The following is a 19,568-nucleotide window of genomic DNA, read 5'->3' as shown; positions in this document are numbered from 1 at the left end:
CTCATTATCGAAATTACAAAACAAGACATGCCATGAGGTTTTTATTGATAAACATATAAACACACAATCAAGTTTCTTATAAGTTTGTTGTACCAAATTTCATAAGAATGTTAAATTGAAAATAACTGATTGGTAAACGGAAGCCTGCAAAAATTCTCTCAAAGAGACCTTCCCATAAGGCACACTAGAAATCAAAAGCATCAGCATGATTCGGAAAATAAATACAAAGAAGAAGAAGAAGGCATCAAAAGTATATGCATATATAATAGATACACCCACATATGTGTGTATGTGCATATAGATGGAGATAGAGAGAAAGAGATGAGAGGGAGGGAACAAAATAAGCCTACACAAAGCTTTCGAAAACGCTATTTAGCAGCGCTTGTTGTTAGTCTTCTTAGCTTCCAATGTAGTCCCGTCCTTGAGAGCTTGCTGAGCATCGGCTTCCATACCGAGCTTGAACAAGCAAGCTGCTTGAAGATACAAAGCGGTTGGCCATTCGGGAGACACAACCTGTGCCTGCAATGCATCGGTCAGAGCTTCTTGTGCGTTCTCGTTCATCAGATATGACAAGCAGCGCCGCGCGTGGACCGTTGGTGATACCATTGTTCCTCCATCAATGAACTATACCATATAACAAACCAGTCATTTTGAATTAGTGTCTATCTCTAATCCACATGTAATAGAGGTATGTTGCATTTGTAGATATTACCTGAGTGTAGCAATCGACTGCTGTTGTGAAATCTTTGGAACGGAAAGATAAGTCGCCTTGCTTCTTCGAATTGAGAGATTCCTGCATCTGGTTAGTCCACATTTGAAAGGAGAGCTGCAGAAGAAAGGTAAATAAAATATATTCATAACAAGTCTCTAAGTGCAAAAGACTAAGCAGTGACCAAAGGAAAGGAATAAATTAACACCTCATTGGCAATTCCTTCATCGTCCTTGTATCCAACCTTATTAAGTATTTCATGTATGGCTGTAAGATCCACTCTTAAGCATGCATCACCAAAGGGTGTCAAAGAAAGCGAAGGCTCTTCCTCAACCTCTGTTTCATGGGGGATACCCATAAGAACATATGAAGCTACATCAGATTCCTTCTGGAGTGTGGCAAGTGAAGTAACGAGAGATTTGACATTTGGTCTCTCACGAGCTTCATACTGCAGACAACGTGTGGCTAAGCGTACTAGCTCAGTTCCGTCTTCGTTTGAAAAATGGCCCTCGAGTGCAGAATCCATTAACATTGCACAGTTCTTTCCCCTGATTAAGTCGAGCGCCTGCATACAAGCAAACGTTAGAGAGTCACTGAGAAAGAATGAGGCAGGAAAAAAATGATGAACATCATTTAGATTTTAGTGAGGATTGAAATACAAATTCTTCCCAACAAATATCCAGCAGGACACAATGAACCAGGTCCTACATTACATCTAAAGTTTGTAGATCTTTTAATAGTAGAGGACCTACATGGCTCGGTGGAATATGTTTTCCACTCATGAGATCGAGCAAAACGGTTCCAAAACTGAATACTACACTCTCTGGTGTAACTCTACCTGGCACAAGATGAACAAAGTGGATTTAGCCTTGGGAACTTTGTGCCCTGAAACATTTTGGAAGCTAAGGGACATATGTAAACATGAAGCAAAGAGAGTCTTTACCCGTTCGCAAATACTCTGGAGGAGTAAATGCCAAGTTTGTGCTATAACTCTTCCCATCTCGACTATTTTTCATGAGTCCAAAGCAAGACAACCTGGGATTCCCATCCTGTAAACCAACAAAAGATAAACAAATTTAACAACTTAAAATACAAATCACACAGGAAACTAAGGAAAAATTGAATCAATATACTCACCTTGTCAAACAAAACCCTGTAAGCATTAAGATCATGATATAAAGCTCTCCCTTTATTACTACAATATTCCAATGCTTGTGCTAAACACATTGCAACTCTTAATCTCATCGCCCATTTCATCGGATGATTCTCCCCTACAAAACACACAACACATCCAATCAACTTCATCACCAAGACACTACACAATCTCATGAAGCAAAAAACCACATTTTCCCACTGACTAGAACAAACTAGTACTCACAGTGGAAAAGATGCTTTGCAAGCGTTTCGTGAGGCATAAAGTCAGCAACGAGCAATCTCTCTTCTCCTTCATGACAACATCCTATCAGATTAGCCAATCTATCACTCCTCAAGCTCCCAACAGTTTTCGCTTCATCCTAAATCAAACAAACATTTCACCGATTTAGACCATACAAAAATCAAATCTTTGCAGAGATCAAAGGGGCATGAAGGGTTTACGAATTACCAAGAACTGTCTATGATCAGCCCACGCAAGGCGATTGAAGCGTTTAACAGCGATCAAACGACCATCATCAAGCCTTCCCCTGTAGACAACGTTAGGAGCTTTCTCACCGTGTTCTGATACAATGTTATCTGAAGAGAAACCTCCTGTAGCAGATTTAAGCTGCTCCAATCTGAATTCTTTAAAACTCGGCCACGATTTGCCTCCATTTTCTTTTTTTTTTTTTTTTAACCAAAGAGAGAAGAAGAATGATAAAACACAAATCAGACGACAAAAACCCTCAAAGTCAAATACGATAAAAAAGATGAAACCTTTGTTGTGAAAACAGAAGCAGACCGAGATCAGGAGATTCGAGAACTGAAGCGGATTTGAAGTGAGAAGGGAACAAGCAGAATGAGAACTTAGAGCAACGAGCTCCCATTTGAGAAGGGGTGATCAGGGACTACGATAACAGAATCGAGAGAGCGGGTTTTTTTTGAGAAATCGAAACTATACGAAAGCTGTCATTGTATAACACACCGAAAAGTTGAAGTCTTTATCGATTTCGAAATGGATACAGAGAGAAAGTCTCAAGCTTTCTTCTTCTTCTTCTTGGCGTTTTCAGACTTCTCTCTACAAAGAGAATTGTTTTTTTCTTTTTTTTGTTCTTTTTCTAATTAATATTTAAATGTTTTTTTATCCGAAAGTTGTTTTTTTTTCCACAAAACTTTGCGCCTCTCTCTTTTTAAACTTTTTAAAAAATTCTAAATTTTTTTTTTTTTTTTTCTAGGGAATAGAATTTTCCAAATATGTTGTATTTTTTTTATTAAACATAAGCTAAATAAAAGATGAAGGGAAAATTATAGACATGGATGTATAATAATAATTTTATAAAAGAGTGTAGTAGTATATGGCCACAAAAATTTAATTTATGAAAGAGATCAAATCAAATCATAGGGGTGAAATTCTAATAGTGAATGGCTTTTACTATTTAACCGTTGAAAGTAAATAAAAGCCACAAAAAGCAAAAACACTTTTTATTCATGTTGAAACCGCGTGAACTGTCATCATTAGACCCATTTTTTGGCGATTGATTGACTTTTTTTTAAGTTTTCTTTTTCTAGCTGACTATTTTTTTTGGAATATTATTATGAATTATCATACTACTTTTTAAGTATACAGATCTTTTATATTTTAAGATTTCAACTAGGACCTAAAAAAAATACTCGTAAAAGCGTATGTTAAGGTTGTGTTTACCCAATACTAAACGGATGTACAAGACTATAACCATGAAACACTAATGGTTGACTTGACGTTCCATATCTTCAGGTTGAGTTTAATTAGCACTAAAAGTTTCTACAATCTTTAAACCAGCAGAATGATCAAATCTTGGAGATGTGTGATATGATGAATAGTATATATACTAAAGTATATGATAAAAGGACCCAAGAAAAAATTCAGCATGTGTCGGTGTTTGCATTCAACACTTCTATATTTGTTTTTACGGTGTCTTAAGACATAAAATCTCTTTGAATAGTAAACTTTCGTACTCGTTAACTTTGGTTCAATTATCAACAACTTTCACTGATTCAAAAGTTGTCGTTTTTGGAGAAGAAATGATTTACAAAATTACAAATGCTTGATACACGTTATTTCCATTTCTGAAATATTTGGAAATGGTAAAGATAAAAATATGACGTAGTTTAACAAAAAAAAAATGGATATTTTAAAATTGTCTTGTTCTTGGCCTTTCTAGCTCAGCTGAGGAGATAGACAAATAATTGCTTGAGGACATAATAATATCTTCCTATAAATTAACTATGTAGTTAGGGACGTTATTACTGCATGTGTCATGTGTGTGTTGGTAAAGCAGCCGTTACATTACTTTTTCACGTTGTTAACTACTACTATTCGATGTGTCAAAACATCAATTAAACAAAGATTAACAAAAATCAAGAACTTCATAAAAAACACAACCATATCAAGACAGTTGGTACAATGATAATGTCTTTGTCTTTCTGCATTTGAATGAATGATTTTACTACCCATATATATGACACTGAAGGACCCTCTTTTTGTCATAATCACTCAAATACTACAACAATACTACACACAAAAAAAAAGTGAAGAAAGAAAAAGTTTTTTGCCAGCCAAATTAAAGGTGCATCATCATGACTGCATGAAAAAGAAATGAAATTACTCGTTCCTTTGTGAAACATTGAAACAATTAATGTTCATTATCATTCCATTCATACCAACCATATATGATCATATGTGTGCATCTCTATGTCAGTGGTGTTCCTATCTTTTGCAGCTTCTAAGCGAATAAAAGATTAGCCAATCGTCAGACGCCAAATAATCTTTGAGAATGTGACACCGAATCCTAAGAAACAATATCTAACCACAAAAGAAGCAAAATAAAAGGAAGACAACATCAACTTTATCAAATATTTGCATTCAAGGCAGTGGGTCCAAAATATTATTCGATCCGGTAGGGCACTGAAAAAAAAACTGTTGATACTTCGATAGTATTCTATAACCTTCCTTAATAAATCCATTATCAAAAAATATATGAGCATCTCGAAACACAAAGTGATGTTTTGGACCATCAATTACCATGTTCTATCTTACATACATACTCTTTTCATATATATTATTCAATTAGCATGTTCTATGAAGTTGACACCCATATAAATATTAATTATATTAAACATCGGTTACAGCTTCATTAACCGACTCTACCGTAACGGGAAATATAGTAAATTGAAACGGTTATAGTCTTATAGAAGTCATTCAAAATATCCAAGAATGTATACAATATGGTACGTTGGAAGTTTTGGGACTATCTAGCTAAATATTTTTTAGTATGAGCACCGAAAAAATGTGAAAGAGAAAAAGAAAGAGACAGAGAGGGTGACAAAGTTAAGTGTCGTGAGAAGAAGATGTAAAACATGTGAGCCCACATGGGATGTGCCTTTGACCACATTCCTTACCGACATACGCCACGTTCGCCTCTTCCCTTAAGCTCTATCTCATTTCCCATATACTTCACCCCCCCAAATGTTTCTGTTTGTTTAAACGTCACCCCCAACTATATTATTCTCCACTTCCATGGGCGAACAATTTTATATGATTGCTATCTACAACTTGTTTGGTAGACGGCTCTAGATCGCATCAAGATTCAAGAGAGTTACAAAATAGCGATAGAATGTTTTATAACTATAGACAACACAACAAAAACTGTCCCACATTCTAATTAGATAGTAGGTATAGTCATCGTCCAAAATAGGCAGTTGGTTGTATATCTAAGTAAACGTTGATGAAACCTAAAATGGCTACATTGGTGTTTTTGGTTATATTTTCATCATTTATCAAAAGTGTAAGATCCCTAACAAACATCAGATTACTTGACAAGCAAGGAACTGGGAATATACAAACTCCATCGTGCTCTCTTCTGAATCAATAGTGATATCATCAAATTTACCAATGATCAACAACCCATAATACTGAGCTCTCATGCGCCATTGGTATTGTTATCAGTGTGACCTCCACTGCTGTCTTTGCCATTCACTTGAGCCCTCGGTCTCTGAAAGACCAAATGGGTCAATTTATACACATTTATTGGGTTTTCAACCAGATTTTTTTTAAAAGCAAGTCAGATGTGTACCCAATCTGCTGGATCAACACCGTTCCCATTCAAGAGTTTGTGATTCTCTTCTTTGGTTCTATCTTTTGAGACGACAGGGAGCAACACCGTTGTTCGATCAGGCAGTTCTGTTTTGAAACAAAACAAAATCAAATAAGAAATCAGAAATATTAGAGGGTTTCTGCAAAGTAATTTCTCAAGTAAAAAAATCAGACCTGGTAATTTGTTGTCGAGAAAGAAGACAACTAAGTTCACAGTATACCACGCAACAACCACATCGACTGTGTAATGTTTACGGGACGCAATAATCAAGAGGCTTTGCAAAATGGCAATGACCCAACCTAACAGCTTTATGAACCTGAGCGAACATTTACAAGATATAATAGAGATGATCTTTTCTTTATTGTTTTATGACATGACTAGAGAAACTTTGTACCTTTTAGAACCGTATTTCTGGTAAGTGCGGACAAAGACTAGTGTGAATATCATGTGCGATGAGAAAATCAGGTCTCCACATCCGTATATCACCCCACGAGGAACTGATAAGATCATCGTATTATCACATAAGACGAAAACATACATAAAAAGATGTGTTGAAGGAAGGGGAAAATGCTGAAAACTCACAGTTAAGCAAGAGCACCTCAAGAACGTTGTGTGGCCTTGGCAACCTGGCAAGCTCAGAACCCTGTATGTAACACAAGAAACACATGAATGTGAAATTATAAATTAGGGCCCCAGTCGTTGTATAGAACTTAATTTAGTTTTTACCTCTCGACAGTGATAGTTAGGGCCAGGAAGCTGCGTCGAATAGAATGTTATGACACGGAGAAACTGACAAGCCTGTTAATGGAAAGAATTGGCAAAAGACTTCTATGAGGTAAACCTTTGAATTGCATTTATTTACTTAGCTAAAGGTAAAGGGTACTTACAACTAAGAAGGCGAGAACCCTGCACCATATCAACACAGTGTAAATCTTCTTGCTTTTCACAATGAAAGGATGGAAAGTCCACTGCAAGGCGAAAACAAACCATTCATATAACGGCTGCTTAGTCAGAAAAGAACCAGAGATGAATCTTTTGTATCTTGAGGAAACTCACCAGGAAAAATGAAACAAATACACAAGTGAAGACAGTTTCACTTATGTAGCCTTTATCTTGACCAAGCTCCTAAAACACAAAAAGCCAACAAGAGCTTACATATGACATTTGCTCTGAAGAATAAAGGGATCAACCAAACGAGCTGAAGTAATGGAGACAAACCGGAAGAACAAAGAAGCCGGAATCTTGAAGCGTTGGTCCTGGCCGGTGAATATAATGAACTCCCCTAGCAGCTAAACCATGAATATACTGCACATAACAGATGCATTCGAATAAATGTCAAAACTAACACCTAATCAAGAGCGAATTGAACCAAAGACACCAAAGGAGACATAAACCCATAGAAAGAAAAAGAGGGCAATTTCAAGTCTTGTGCTTTAAATTCTCCCAAGGCCTAAAGTTACTATATGTATAACACAAACCATGATTGTAACCCCTTCTTCTACTCTTAAGAGCAAAAAAGGTGTCGAATTCAAATGATATACGAAGCTCAATTACAGGTTGAAGGTATCAGAAAAAAGGTGAAATTAAAAGATAGGGAACCTGACAGAGAAGACCAGCAAGAAGGTATTTCCAATTCTCAGCAAGGAGACCAATCTCTGTCGTGATTTCCGAACACAACCTCTTCCATAGCTACAGAACAAAGAGCCAGTTACTATAAACTTGAGCCAAATTACTCAACAGAGAAATCAGAATGAGAAAAGAAAAAAATAAAGACGAACCTTGGAAGCTTCGCGGCGAATGTAAAGGTTCATTATATTCTTCTTTGTTGCTTATACACTTTCACTTCCTTACTACTCTTCACACCCCAACAGTTCGTGTCAACATCATCAAACCAAACCAAAACACCCAACCAAATTTTAAAATATTTTTACCACCTAATCTCAAATTTTATCTATCTGATCGGAAATAAAATCCAAGTCGGGACAGACGCGGGTGATTGATTGAAGATCGGAAAAAAGGTTGAAACGAGAACGACGGCGACACCAAAACTTGAAGAGATCAAAAGACGAGAGTGAAAGAATCTAAGAACAAAATAAGATTGTTCCTTTAAGAAGGATCTGAGACGACGATGATAACCCAAAAAGAAAGAAAGAAAAAAAAAAAGCCCTAAAAAACAAAAATTTCTCCGTTGCCCCCAAAAATCTCTGATACAAGGCAAAATCAGCGTTTTAACCTTTTAAGCATCGTTTGGTGTGTACGATAAAACGCGAGTTCAACACGGTCTAAACGGTTGAAACTTTTTTAAAAAAAACATAAACATTAGTAGGCGACTTTTATTAATTTCAGGAAATCTCTTTTACTATTATTTAACCCTGAGTGGTTGTGGGTGGAATTGTTATCATTTATTTCATGTATCGTTATTTTACTCTCTCATTAATTAGTAATCATATGATTAGAATGAAAGGAAACAAATAGCAAATATCAATTTTATATTAATCGATCAGTATTAAACAAATAGCAGCAAGTAAGAGAATCGATTAGTGGTACTAATAATAAACCGTTTGATATGCGGAGTAAGTACTGTTGGTTCCTTCATAGATCTCTCATGTAAATTTAGCATTCACAAACTGGAATATCAAAATCCCTATCAGAACTACACCGAGCTGCATTCCGATTTGTAGCATCACGTTCTTCAGGAAAGGCCACCCTTTCTCCGACCATTTCTTCTTCCTTTCCGTGCTCACCGTTGTTGTTCCTTCTTCTTCTTCCTGTGTTTCGTCTTCATCAATATCCTTTGTCTCATCTACTTCTTCTATAGTTTTAGACTCCTCTCTTATTTCTGTACCCACTTCGGTTATCTCCCCCGGTTTCTTGTCGAATAATCCTTTGAACTGCTTTCTAGCTTTGTTTTCCGCTTCCTGTGAGGTCGAACGAAACAACTCAGAGATTTTACATTAAGTATCTCGAAGTTGGCAAAATAAAACATAAGTAGCATTAATGAACTTGATTGGGGTGGGCAATTGGTTGAGATGGTTTTCAAACACTGACCTGTTCTTTCTGCTTCAGTTTCAATAGAGCAGCTGTGGCATCAGCTTCCGATGATTTATCCACTTTGATCATCTAAACACACAGACACATAAGTCATGTTAGTAAACAAATTACCAAATCTATGGATTGGATTATGATAAGCAGTTTTAGCATAATATACCATATTGAAGTCATTTCTAGCGTCATCATACTCTCCACCTGCAATGTACGCCATTCCGCGGCGGTAGAGACCTTTCACATGCCCTGGCTTTGCTTCTAGGACCTGTTTGGAAATTGGAGCACACTCAGAATCCGAACTTTTGATTTTAAAATAAAGCCTTCAAGAGATTCTGTTTGTTTGAAGGTTACCTTATTGCACGTCTCTATAGACTTCCTCCACTCTCCCAATTTAAGCAAACATGCCGCAACATTCAGATGTAACATATTCTTCGAAAGTGAGAGAGAAAGGATACAAGAGATAGTTAATACTTAAAACGACAATATGACAAATTTCGACATGTATATAACTGCAAACGTTATGAGAAGATAAAACTCACCCTTGTGTCACCAAATATTTTTCCTTCATCGTCATCTTGCGGGTTTACATGATTAAATTCCCTGAGTACCTTGGTTTGTTTTTGGGTCACCTCTCAGACATGATGAAACAAAAGGCTAATTCTAGAATTGGTTAGAGCTTTGGATTATATACCTTTTCGTACTTCGCCTTTGCGAGCTCAAATTTTCCTTCTTTGAAAAGCCTGTTACCCTGAAAGTTCATAGTATAATCAAGATTAGCTAAAGAAAATTCTGTAATGGTATAATTTAGGAGTCTCGGTCATATTTCATATGGTAGCAGAATATTTGCTCCATACCGTGCTTCGGATCTTTTCTGCCTCGTCCATGATGCTTTGGAAGTTCAAACCAGTCCAGTCCTGTGACAAGGAAACTGGATTCATAAGAAATGGAAGCTGTTTACAATTTATATGGTAGGCATCAAACTAGACCAACTTACTTTTGGCGTTTCGAAACCAAGAAGCTCAATCTCCCACTGAACATGTGCACCTTCAGGAACGCCAGGCGGTCTATCAGGAGAGGAAACAGCCAAAATGTGTTTATTTCTCCAACAGTACGCTGTCATGTATTCATGTTCAATGTGAGTTGTACAGTTAAAAGAGTATGACCTTGGAAACTTGTCATATGCATAATCAGGGGGGCATGTAACAAGAGCAATCTCCCCAGGTAACATCAAACGAGTACACATCTCAAATCCCTCAGGGACCTGAAAATACGACAGAATAATCTTAACCATGCCTGGAAATATATTTCAACTGAATCGTGTAATTAACTCCACTAGTTTTTTCAATAAACGTTGGAGTAACTGACCAGTCCTTCTCCTGAACTGAACTCCAACGGCTGATCATTATTTTCAAGCTTGCTATCATAGAAGACAGTCTTTTCTTCATCGAGAAGCATGCCCTTGTAGTGAACGCTTAACCGGCTGTCTTGAAGAGGACAATCCATGGGAAACTCACCTAATAAGTTGGTAAAACGTTTCAGATCAGAATAGTCTACAGGCTATACTTTATGCAGAAAACAAGAGCTGGATTCTAGCAGATCCCAAGCAAGATGTACAAGAATAAAACCAGCATCATGTTGAAATGGATAAGAAAACAGTTACAAATAAAGTGTGAAACATACCTCTTCCATCTTGAATTCGACGTTTTATGAGACGTCCATCTCCAAGCATATCACGCACCTTCAAAACGAGAACTTGAATGTCAATCCTTAAATGCGCAAAATACTACATAAGAAAATTGAATTATATAAGGTTTGTCTTTTTTATACCTGAATGAAATGGACCAGTTCAACCTCAAAATGAACTTCCTCACGGTCTTGATCGATATGCATCAAAGGAGATTCAGTCAAGTACTGCTTGCGAACATATATCACTGCCTTCTCCTTCCGAGCCATAGTTCCAATTCCAATTTCAAGACCTTTAGGCACCTGCCAAATTGACGAGCAATAGTCAGCAATGTATTCCGCTGGACCGGATATGTATAGACAGAGAGTAAAAAGCTAAAAATAATGCCCCGTAAACTTATCAATCACCTCAGATTTTCCAAACGTGAAGAAATAAGGTTCTTCTGTGTGAGAGAAGATCACTTGTCCATCACCGGATTTAGCAGATATCCTAATATACACCACAAAGATGCAATAAAAGTTCAATCTACGTTTCAGCTCACAAGGGGAAACAAGGTTAAATGATATTTTGACCCAAAATGCTAGAATGATCAAGAATTAAATTACCTGGCTTTTACTTCATAAGGTTCTCTGGGAGATTCCCATCCCTCACCTTCATTTAGAATCTTTCATATAAAAGAAAAGCAATGCTTGAGCCATCAGAAAGAACAAGAGAAATTTGTATCATATCATTCAACCTCTGCTTATTCTTCCTTACACTACCCTTCCCCAAGCCACCAAACACATACATCATCCCCGACCCAATTTACGTCTACAAATATGGAAAATCAGGTCCTACCTTCTTGACGACCCCCAGATCTTCACTTGCAATCTGAACATTAACACAGGAAAGGAAAGCTTACGTCAAATCAGATGACATGCAAGTTTTTAAAGTCTCTTGGCTAAGTAAAGCACTGTTATCTTAGTTTCTGATGAGATCTTGCCTTGGCTTTAAAAAAGTCCAACAATTCAGTCTCAAAATGAAGCTCATCATCTTTTGGAAAATTCCCTGGAGCTGAGACTGGACAATCCTTCTCTGCATAATGCATTTCAGGTTTCATCTTGAACTGAAACAAAAACACAAAAAGGTATAAAGACTTCTTCAGCCGTGAAGAATCAAGAAAGTGATCTGAAATAGCTAACAAGTATTTGGCGCATCCACTCATTGAAGTTCAGGTGACTCAACTAAATAAGCTAAACCATATTCAGAAATCAAACTACGAAGCCAACATCTGCGGAAAGAGTCACATCTTTGAAATTATACAAAAAAACGGTAAAGCACTCTAAACGTTATTTTTGAGTTTACCATAGCAATTTCACCCTTGTGCATAGTGGGAATTCCTTCGAGCAATCCAAGGATCATTTTGCTCTTCCCCAAGACATCTCTTATCGGTACACCTCTCCCTAAACATCAAACAACACATTCGATGATATCCCTATAACAAAGAAAAAAGCTTCAAAGCAACTCTCTACTGAGAAATGCTTCGTCAGTCTCACCTCCACATTCTGACCTCGTAGATTCAACTACCACACCATCCAGTGTCCTAACAGTACAGTGATAAATAACCTGACGAAAAAATTACACATAACCATCAAAATTGACCACTCTCTTTAATATCTGTCTCACGACAAGCAAAAACAAAAGCCCAAGATGATAACCTGATCACCATCAACGGGGCTCGAATCACCTCCTCCAGGTCTAACCACTGCTTTTAACAAGCTCCCTGGAACAATGTTCTTCCTCCTATTCCACAGATACAACTCTCAAAAATTAAATGATCGATTCATTAAACTCCTAGCCAAAGATAAAATTCAACTGATTCAAACATAGATTCCAAAGTAGATAGAACCTCTTATCGTCTTCCGTTTCGGATTTCTTCTTCTTCGGCAAGTAATTCTGCTCCGTCTGATCTCCCACCGCCATCGCCGATCAATTCCAGAGCTCCGAGAAGATCTCAAATTAGGATTTTGAAGAACGCAAACCCCAGGGTGGAATCGAAGCGACGAAGCAAAAGCACCAAAGCTCTCCCTAAACCTTCCTCTCTTGATGACACTGGGTAGCTCAACTAACAACAACAACAACACTGGGTAAATTAATTATCCCACCACTTGATTCTGATACATGTTCAGGATTAGATTTAATTTTCTTTTTTGAAGTCTTCTATTTGACTTTTTGACTAGTTTTAGCGGGCTTTAATATTGAACGGGCCTATAATTGTGTAACAGCCCATGTTATTATATACCTCCTTACATAATAGTACATAATATTTTCTTTTTAACCTTCAATTTTGCAAATGGTTACAATTAATTTGTTATGTTTTATGTGAATTTACAAAAAAAAAATGTCAGTTGCACTTGTACTTTTAGCCTAACAAGGCTAGTTTTGAGCTTCAGTCTTTAACAATCTGACGTAATTTACCCCCTAAGAGGAAACTATATCGGATCCAAACCACTCAAATGATAATGTCTACATGTACATGAACACTTCAATTAAATATTGGAATTAGTATATGATTTTTGATCTGAAATTTGTATGACACAACAGATTAAACGAAAATTTGGTGATGGGTTGGTGGTTGTTAGTTGAGCAAATATGTTGGACTATTGAAAATTTCTACATGTGAGAACAGAACACCCATTTACTCGATTCTTTTTTCCTTTAGATTTTTTTTCTTTTCTCTCTAGACATTCCAAAATCCAAAAACAGAAAAGGAAAAATATTGACCGACCAAAGAAAAAGCCAAAACGAACAAGAATTAATTCGTATTTATAGACAGATAAGTCATTTATCATTCAGACATGTGGTCAACATAATTCAATAATTGGTCTCCAGAGGGAAAATAACACATAGTATTAGTGATAGTAGAGAGGAGGAAAAGTAGATGGAGTTGCATTTTAGAGCTACTAGTATATTACAGTACTAGTTTGGTAGCTAATTAATTCTTAAACATTAAGATAATTAATTATTAATATGTATGTCGATCTGTATTCTGTACTAATGTTGTAACAAATCAAGCATCGTAACTTTCATTAAAACTCGCAATAACCAAAGTACCACTGGCTGATTCGTTTGTTTATCATACGACATGTTTTTCCATTGTTTGTCCAAAAAAAAAAACAACATCCATATTAGCCTTTATTGCCCATCTATCTCTAGTCATATTACCTTTTTAACGCGATTCCCCAGTGGAACACATATATATAAGTAAAAAAAAAAATGAATACTTTAAGATTGTAAACCCGAAAATCAAAATATAAAAACAGAGACCAACCTGTATGTATGTATGCATCAGTTATCTTTCTTTTGACATTTTTCGGGTATGCATCAGTTATCTTTCTTCAAATTAATGTGTAAGTGAAAGAATATTAAAAATTTAAAAAAAAAATCAAAAGAAGAAGAAGAGGAAAGTAGAATAAATGCGGAGTCATGTGATGTGAGAATGTAAGTGGTCTTCAATAATGTTGTTATCCGAAGAAATTACAATAATTAAAGAACGCAACGAACGGCGTGAAGCAGTCAAAGCACAGAACACCAAATTTATCAACATGTGCATCCCATTAACATACATATGGTTCACACAATTACGAACGGTCCTGGTGAACATAAAACAGGACTTGATGATTTTGTACTAGTCGTTTTGAAAAGAAAAAAAAAACTTACCGACAAAACCAACACAACTAAAAATAGCTGCCATTACTCAAATGTCGACATTAGAAAATTGTCAAATATTTTTTAATCTTAGCTAACGACAATAATAACAAATGGCTTAGGACAAAGTCTGCACGTTGCACCACAACAAAGAAGAAGAGCACCATTTTCAGCATTTTAATCAAATCCCACTTCTTTAACTGCTCGTGTACATCGATACAAGGAGTGTACTATTACTTAATGGGTTGCCTAATTCCCTCACAGTTTTTTTTTATTGTTTCCTTCTAATTAAAAAAACCATTTCGTGTTGTTTCTTTTGCCTTAACCTATGATTCTGAATCCTTTTTGTTGCTATTAACAAGGCTAGCTAGGCGAGTATAACGAGAAGTCGAGAACAAAATACAGTATTTAGGTTTTTGGCATCATAAAAAGTTACTTATCTTTATGTTTTATCTGTGGTAAATTGCTTCTGTGTCAGTAGTGTGTCTCTATTTTTTTTGTCATCTAAGTTTATATTATTCCATCAATGGAACCGAGAACATTACAAGAGCTACCAGATACTAACAGAATCTGATCAGTAAAATTAGCCTAACCTAGCACACCCTCCACAACCACCCGGAAAGGTCTATTCAAAAGATGAGCTCTTTAAAGCTGAGCTACAACCAAAAGTACCACCAATGGTGTACTTGTGTGTCAGCACTTAGCAGTAGTGTCTCAATGGTGGTGTACTTTTTTTCTTCTTCTTAAAAACGTAACTTTTATACTAGACTACTAGTTGATCAAGGTATAAGTACTAGTAATATTAAATATATATATATGGTACTATTACACTTGTGTAAGAACACTGTTAATTATTAAGACTGTTTGTGGGCTATTGTTACTTGCTTGTGAGAACTTCTTCTCCAAAATTAGAGATTTGATTTTAAGATATTTATCAATCATCAAAAGTAAGCTGTGAGTGTTCCCTTTACTTTTTTTTTGTAGAAAAAGTTACCATAGTAAGATATGATTTAGCTTGCATAAGATTTTAGACAATGAGATATATCATTGAATTTGCAGATTCCAATATTAAGCATCTAATGGCAAACAGAATTAGTGTATATATAACAATCTTTTTATTTTACTAATACTTGTCCATTGCTTATTAAGAGTTGAGTTGAGAGAACAAAAGAGAAAGAGAGAGAGGAAGGGTGAGACTAAAGCAACAGCCCGGTGATGACTAACATATAATTTCCAAAAGAAAACCAAAAAAAAAAAAAACAAAGGTCTACTCTGTCTCTGTCTCTCTCGCAATGCTCTTTTCTTCAACTATCAGCCATCAATGGTGGTTAAACGATCCAAAACCTCGTCACTTCACCTTCTCTATCCTTTCTTTTATTTCTTCTTCTTCCATATCTTCCACTATCTATATATGAAAACCCTACTCCACTATTTCACTACCTGTCATCAAATCCTAATCTTTTCTTATTTCTTTGTTTCTTTCCAAACCCTTTTAAGTCTTCACCCTAAACACACCCAAAAGTCACGGAAACCAAATCGATCAATAAGCCCATTCCGATGGTAACCGAGGCTCGTTCGCTGGCTGCTCCGCCCTAACACCACCGTGCAGCTGGCTTGAGAACCCACCATTGTTGCTCCTCTGTCTCCACGACACATCTGCATGATTAATTAACAGGAAATTAAACCAATTGATTATAAAATTGACTGCTTCAAAACACTTAAATAAGCACTCGAGGTCGAGATTTTGTTATACCGTTGAGATTTCCTGAAAATGACCGGACCGGTTCGCCTACGTTCAGATTCAGGACCTGAGTCAATCGAGCCGGAACCAAAACAGTCGATAGAGCTATATGCAGACGAGTTCAAAAAAATACATTTCTCATCAGAAACCAATAAAACGTTTGTATAACCAAAAATGACACTTGGGGACATTAAAAATTTTGGTACTTACTGGGCTTATCGTCACGACTCTCAGCTCTTGAAGAAGAGTGGTTAACGCTACGGGGTAAGAAGACTCCGGTTCCGGTTGAGCCACGTTTCCCGGTTTGATCTCCGATGAATACAGCTCTCATAACATCACGCCTCGGAAGCTGATAATTAGACCATGCAGAAGACGACAAATCCACTGGACCACCAACATTTTTGTTACCATTACTATTATTAAGTCTTACTCCTCTGCTCTGATGCACCAATTGGCGATGATGATGATGATGTTTCATCAGCTGTTGCTGCTTTAGCTGCTGAAACCGCACAAGAAGACAAAACGAACAAAACAAACCAATCAGCACAATCGCACACACACAACAACAACAACAAAAGATTTCAGAAAAAATAAAATCTTTAGAGAGTTATCGATAATGATTCATTACTTGGATAGCTTGTAGCTTCTGGTATGGGAGAGATTGACGGTGGCTGTAGTAACCGGTGCCGTTGCTAGGGTTGTTTTTAACGGCGGTGGCGGTGACAGAGGACGAAAGTTTTGTGGGAAGAGCGAGAAGTCCTCTGTCACTACTATGGTAGTGTTCGTCGATGATACTCATCCTGGCTACTTCCTCCGCCGCGGCACAGTACAGATCCCAAGAAGAAACTCGAGAGTTGCAATTCTGGTTCGATCTCCGAGTCTGGCAACAGCAGCCGGTTCCGGCGACACACAGAGGCGAACGATTCATACCCAAAGCCTGACGAACCATAAAAAAAAAAAAAAAAAAAAAAAAAAAAAAAAAAAAAAACAGTTAATAAAAACCGTAGGAAAAGAGAAAGACGATTGAGAACGGTTTAAGGTCAAAAATCGAACTACCTTGGTGTTGTTGCCGGCGGGAAAAGAGTGATCACCGCAAAATCCACCGGAGAAATCATCTTCCAGAGATGACTGAACCATCTGCCGAGTCAATCCGGCTAAGAACTTCTCATCGTCACTTTGCTTATCCATAGACCATGCGTTATTATTATTAGGCTTAACGGTAGAGCGAGAAGCCCCAAATCCAAGACGCGGCTCGTAAGAGAAGGAGTCATCGACGAGTTCGAGTCCTCCACCAGCGTTGTTCTCTTTCTCAACGAGAAAATCGTCGTCGGTGAGAAACTCCGTCGGAAGCCAAAACTCAGCATCGTCAGTTACGCTACAAGGCTCCATGGTTTTTTTTTCTTTTTTTCTTGTTTTTGTTTAACTGATTTAGTTTTCACGGAGAGCGAGGAAGAAGAGTTTATAAAACAAAAAAAAAGAAGCGGAGAAAGTAGGAGGTTGCTGCTTGTTTAAGTATCAATAATGAGAGAAATCTCAAGGGACCCAGTCTCTGGCGAGAAACAACAAAAAAAAAAAAACTTAGAAGACGAGGGAAAGAGACTGTGGGGTATTTGTAGAAGGAAGAAGAAGACGTAGTGGTGGGAGAGGGAGAAGGTTTCTTCTTGAATGGACGCGCCTACGGTTTATAAGTGGAGATCACGCGCCTTTGGTACAGGCAGCGTAACGAGAGGGGTGGAAGGAAGAGTGAGAGAGTGGGTCCAACAAACTACTACTACAAGGCTACTACTAACTTCTTCTTCGGAATATCTGTAAAGCGAGTTGACTAAACCACGTGATTTCGGGTTATAACCGTAATTGGCATAGCACGTGCCTTCCTTTTTGTAACATTTTTTTTACTTAATCACCCTTTACAACTTTGAGTGATGAGGAGAGGTCTACATTCAAATTATCGAACGTGAAAACATGTATTAGTCGTTTTTGATTCGTTGTATAAAAATCCTGTTTAAGGATGTTTTCTGTGCACAAAAAAAAGAAAAAAAAAGAAAAAAAAGAGGATGTTTTCTTTTCTAATCAAGGTAGATTATAGAAAAGTGGCGTCTCTCGTTTTAGGTACTGTACATGGAACATTATTACTATTATTAGTGATTTTAAATGATGGAATACAAAAATCTAACTGAATTAATGGAAATGATTAGCCGTAGATTGAGACAGGGGTATTATCGTAAAGGTAATTAAGGGTATGGTGTGACAACACCAACACAACACAAACCGTCGTGGAAAGCGCGTTTCTTTAGGTTTTTAATGATGGATAGTACTTTCTCGAGACTACTCAAATGACGGTTTTACCCATTTGTAAGTTCAACATAAATTCCTTTGGGTTTTATTAATAACGGTGCCGCCGAAACAACAGAAAAATCATTTTCAACTGCACTGCACTGCACGACGGTGTGACGTGGCAAATAAACGTGGCGTGATTTGATTAGTTGGGTGTCGCAATGTTAGACATTTGGCCCATCTATGATCCACTTGGCAAAAGAGGGCGGTAACGAGATCTTATTCTTCGCGTACAAGTTATCTCTCTCCCATTCCCCACTAATTTAATTAAAAAAGCTAACTGATATAATTATAGATAAATCTATATATGGTTTCTTATAAAATAAATTTCGTGAAATTATAGCGGCGATTATGTAAATAAAAAGGGTGACACGTTCAAGTTTTAGTCCACTAAGACCATTGGATAAACATGAGATGTCACTTATTTTTATTTTTTTGTAGTTTTTAATATGTCACTAGATTCTTCTTTTTGGAATAGTAGATGTCACAAGATTGAGAGAGGAAATATGTTAATTATGATTTATTCCTATGTTTATCTAGTTTGATGGTATGAATTTAGTACATAATAAATTAATAATAGAGGTTTACGTTTTTAGATCTGCATGTCATTACCATGTTTATGTAACAAAAGAGTTCTAATTCCTTTTACCACTTCCCTTAAAAACATCAATTTTTACTAAGCACGTTTGTCTCCTACTCTCTCTACCTTTACAGCTAAGATATTTTTCTCTCAAGTTCCTTCGTTATGTGGGTTTATCTTCGTATGGTTATAATTTTGCACAGTGTATGTGTGACAAACAAAGAAAAGGTGCTTAGTGGCTTCAAAATCAAAATTCTTCATTCCTAAATTACTTAAAGCTTTTAAGGTAGATGATGCGTTGGATTATGCTGACGCGGAAGTGAATCTTAATTACTATGATTGGTCTCCACAGGCTTTCCGAAATCAAAGAACACATTTCCAAAAGAAAGTAAAGTGAAAGCACAAAGAGAGAGACCTTGGATCTTAGTTTTCCCCTAAATTATTTTTTTTCTTTTTCTTCCGCCGAAAGACAAAACGAAGTTATTACAACATCGTTTTCTACTTCTTTGACTTATCACGAT

General features: G+C 36.7%; 4 protein-coding genes across 6 annotated transcripts; all 4 read right to left on the bottom strand.

The window, feature by feature from the left end:
• Positions 1-153: 153 nt before the first annotated feature.
• Positions 154-3,083, bottom strand: LOC104781265 (serine/threonine-protein kinase BSK6). Its single transcript, XM_010505890.2, has 9 exons — positions 2,646-3,083; positions 2,313-2,521; positions 2,088-2,223; positions 1,847-1,980; positions 1,653-1,758; positions 1,462-1,547; positions 918-1,274; positions 713-826; positions 154-624 (listed from the first exon to the last, which is right to left on the bottom strand). The coding sequence occupies exons 1-9, from the start codon at positions 2,728-2,730 to the stop codon at positions 373-375; spliced, it is 1,479 nt and encodes a 492-aa protein (XP_010504192.1). The 5' UTR covers positions 2,731-3,083; the 3' UTR covers positions 154-372.
• Positions 3,084-5,634: 2,551 nt separating this feature from the next.
• Positions 5,635-8,311, bottom strand: LOC104781264 (phosphatidylinositol:ceramide inositolphosphotransferase 1). Its single transcript, XM_010505889.3, has 11 exons — positions 7,755-8,311; positions 7,576-7,665; positions 7,195-7,281; positions 7,033-7,101; positions 6,864-6,944; positions 6,703-6,774; positions 6,559-6,619; positions 6,371-6,473; positions 6,150-6,292; positions 5,956-6,062; positions 5,635-5,874 (listed from the first exon to the last, which is right to left on the bottom strand). Exons 1-11 carry the CDS (start codon positions 7,785-7,787, stop codon positions 5,803-5,805), a joined length of 918 nt encoding a protein of 305 aa, XP_010504191.2. The 5' UTR covers positions 7,788-8,311; the 3' UTR covers positions 5,635-5,802.
• A 137-nt stretch (positions 8,312-8,448) lies between these two features.
• LOC104781262 (peptidyl-prolyl cis-trans isomerase PASTICCINO1) lies at positions 8,449-12,890 on the bottom strand. Of its 2 annotated transcripts, none has more exons than XR_015597481.1 (20): positions 12,594-12,888; positions 12,403-12,487; positions 12,241-12,310; positions 12,050-12,147; positions 11,688-11,810; positions 11,543-11,575; positions 11,311-11,369; positions 11,113-11,194; positions 10,849-11,007; positions 10,702-10,759; positions 10,387-10,535; positions 10,185-10,282; positions 10,016-10,085; positions 9,876-9,935; positions 9,713-9,769; positions 9,561-9,621; positions 9,373-9,450; positions 9,185-9,286; positions 9,025-9,096; positions 8,449-8,894 (listed from the first exon to the last, which is right to left on the bottom strand). XR_015597481.1 is itself a non-coding variant. In XM_010505888.2 (20 exons), exons 1-20 carry the CDS (start codon positions 12,665-12,667, stop codon positions 8,580-8,582), a joined length of 1,911 nt encoding a protein of 636 aa, XP_010504190.1. In that variant the 5' UTR covers positions 12,668-12,890; the 3' UTR covers positions 8,449-8,579. The 2 variants fall into 2 exon arrangements, 1 of the variants encoding a protein (XP_010504190.1); XM_010505888.2 differs by having other exon boundaries at positions 9,561-9,629; positions 12,594-12,890.
• Positions 12,891-15,504: 2,614 nt separating this feature from the next.
• LOC104781261 (uncharacterized) lies at positions 15,505-17,792 on the bottom strand. Of its 2 annotated transcripts, none has more exons than XM_010505886.3 (5): positions 17,190-17,792; positions 16,762-17,070; positions 16,344-16,632; positions 16,146-16,238; positions 15,505-16,048 (listed from the first exon to the last, which is right to left on the bottom strand). In XM_010505886.3, exons 1-5 carry the CDS (start codon positions 17,520-17,522, stop codon positions 15,933-15,935), a joined length of 1,140 nt encoding a protein of 379 aa, XP_010504188.2. In that variant the 5' UTR covers positions 17,523-17,792; the 3' UTR covers positions 15,505-15,932. The 2 variants fall into 2 exon arrangements, with proteins under 2 accessions (XP_010504188.2, XP_010504189.2); XM_010505887.3 differs by having other exon boundaries at positions 16,344-16,629; positions 17,190-17,720.
• Between the last annotated feature and the right edge of the window lie 1,776 nt (positions 17,793-19,568).

Source organism: Camelina sativa, chromosome 4 (genome assembly GCF_030686135.1).
Source record: "Camelina sativa cultivar CO46 ecotype springtype chromosome 4, ASM3068613v1".
In the NCBI taxonomy this organism is placed as follows: domain Eukaryota; kingdom Viridiplantae; phylum Streptophyta; class Magnoliopsida; order Brassicales; family Brassicaceae; genus Camelina; species Camelina sativa.
Note: the sequence above shows the minus strand (reverse complement) of the source record. Positions and strands in the feature narration are given on the sequence as shown.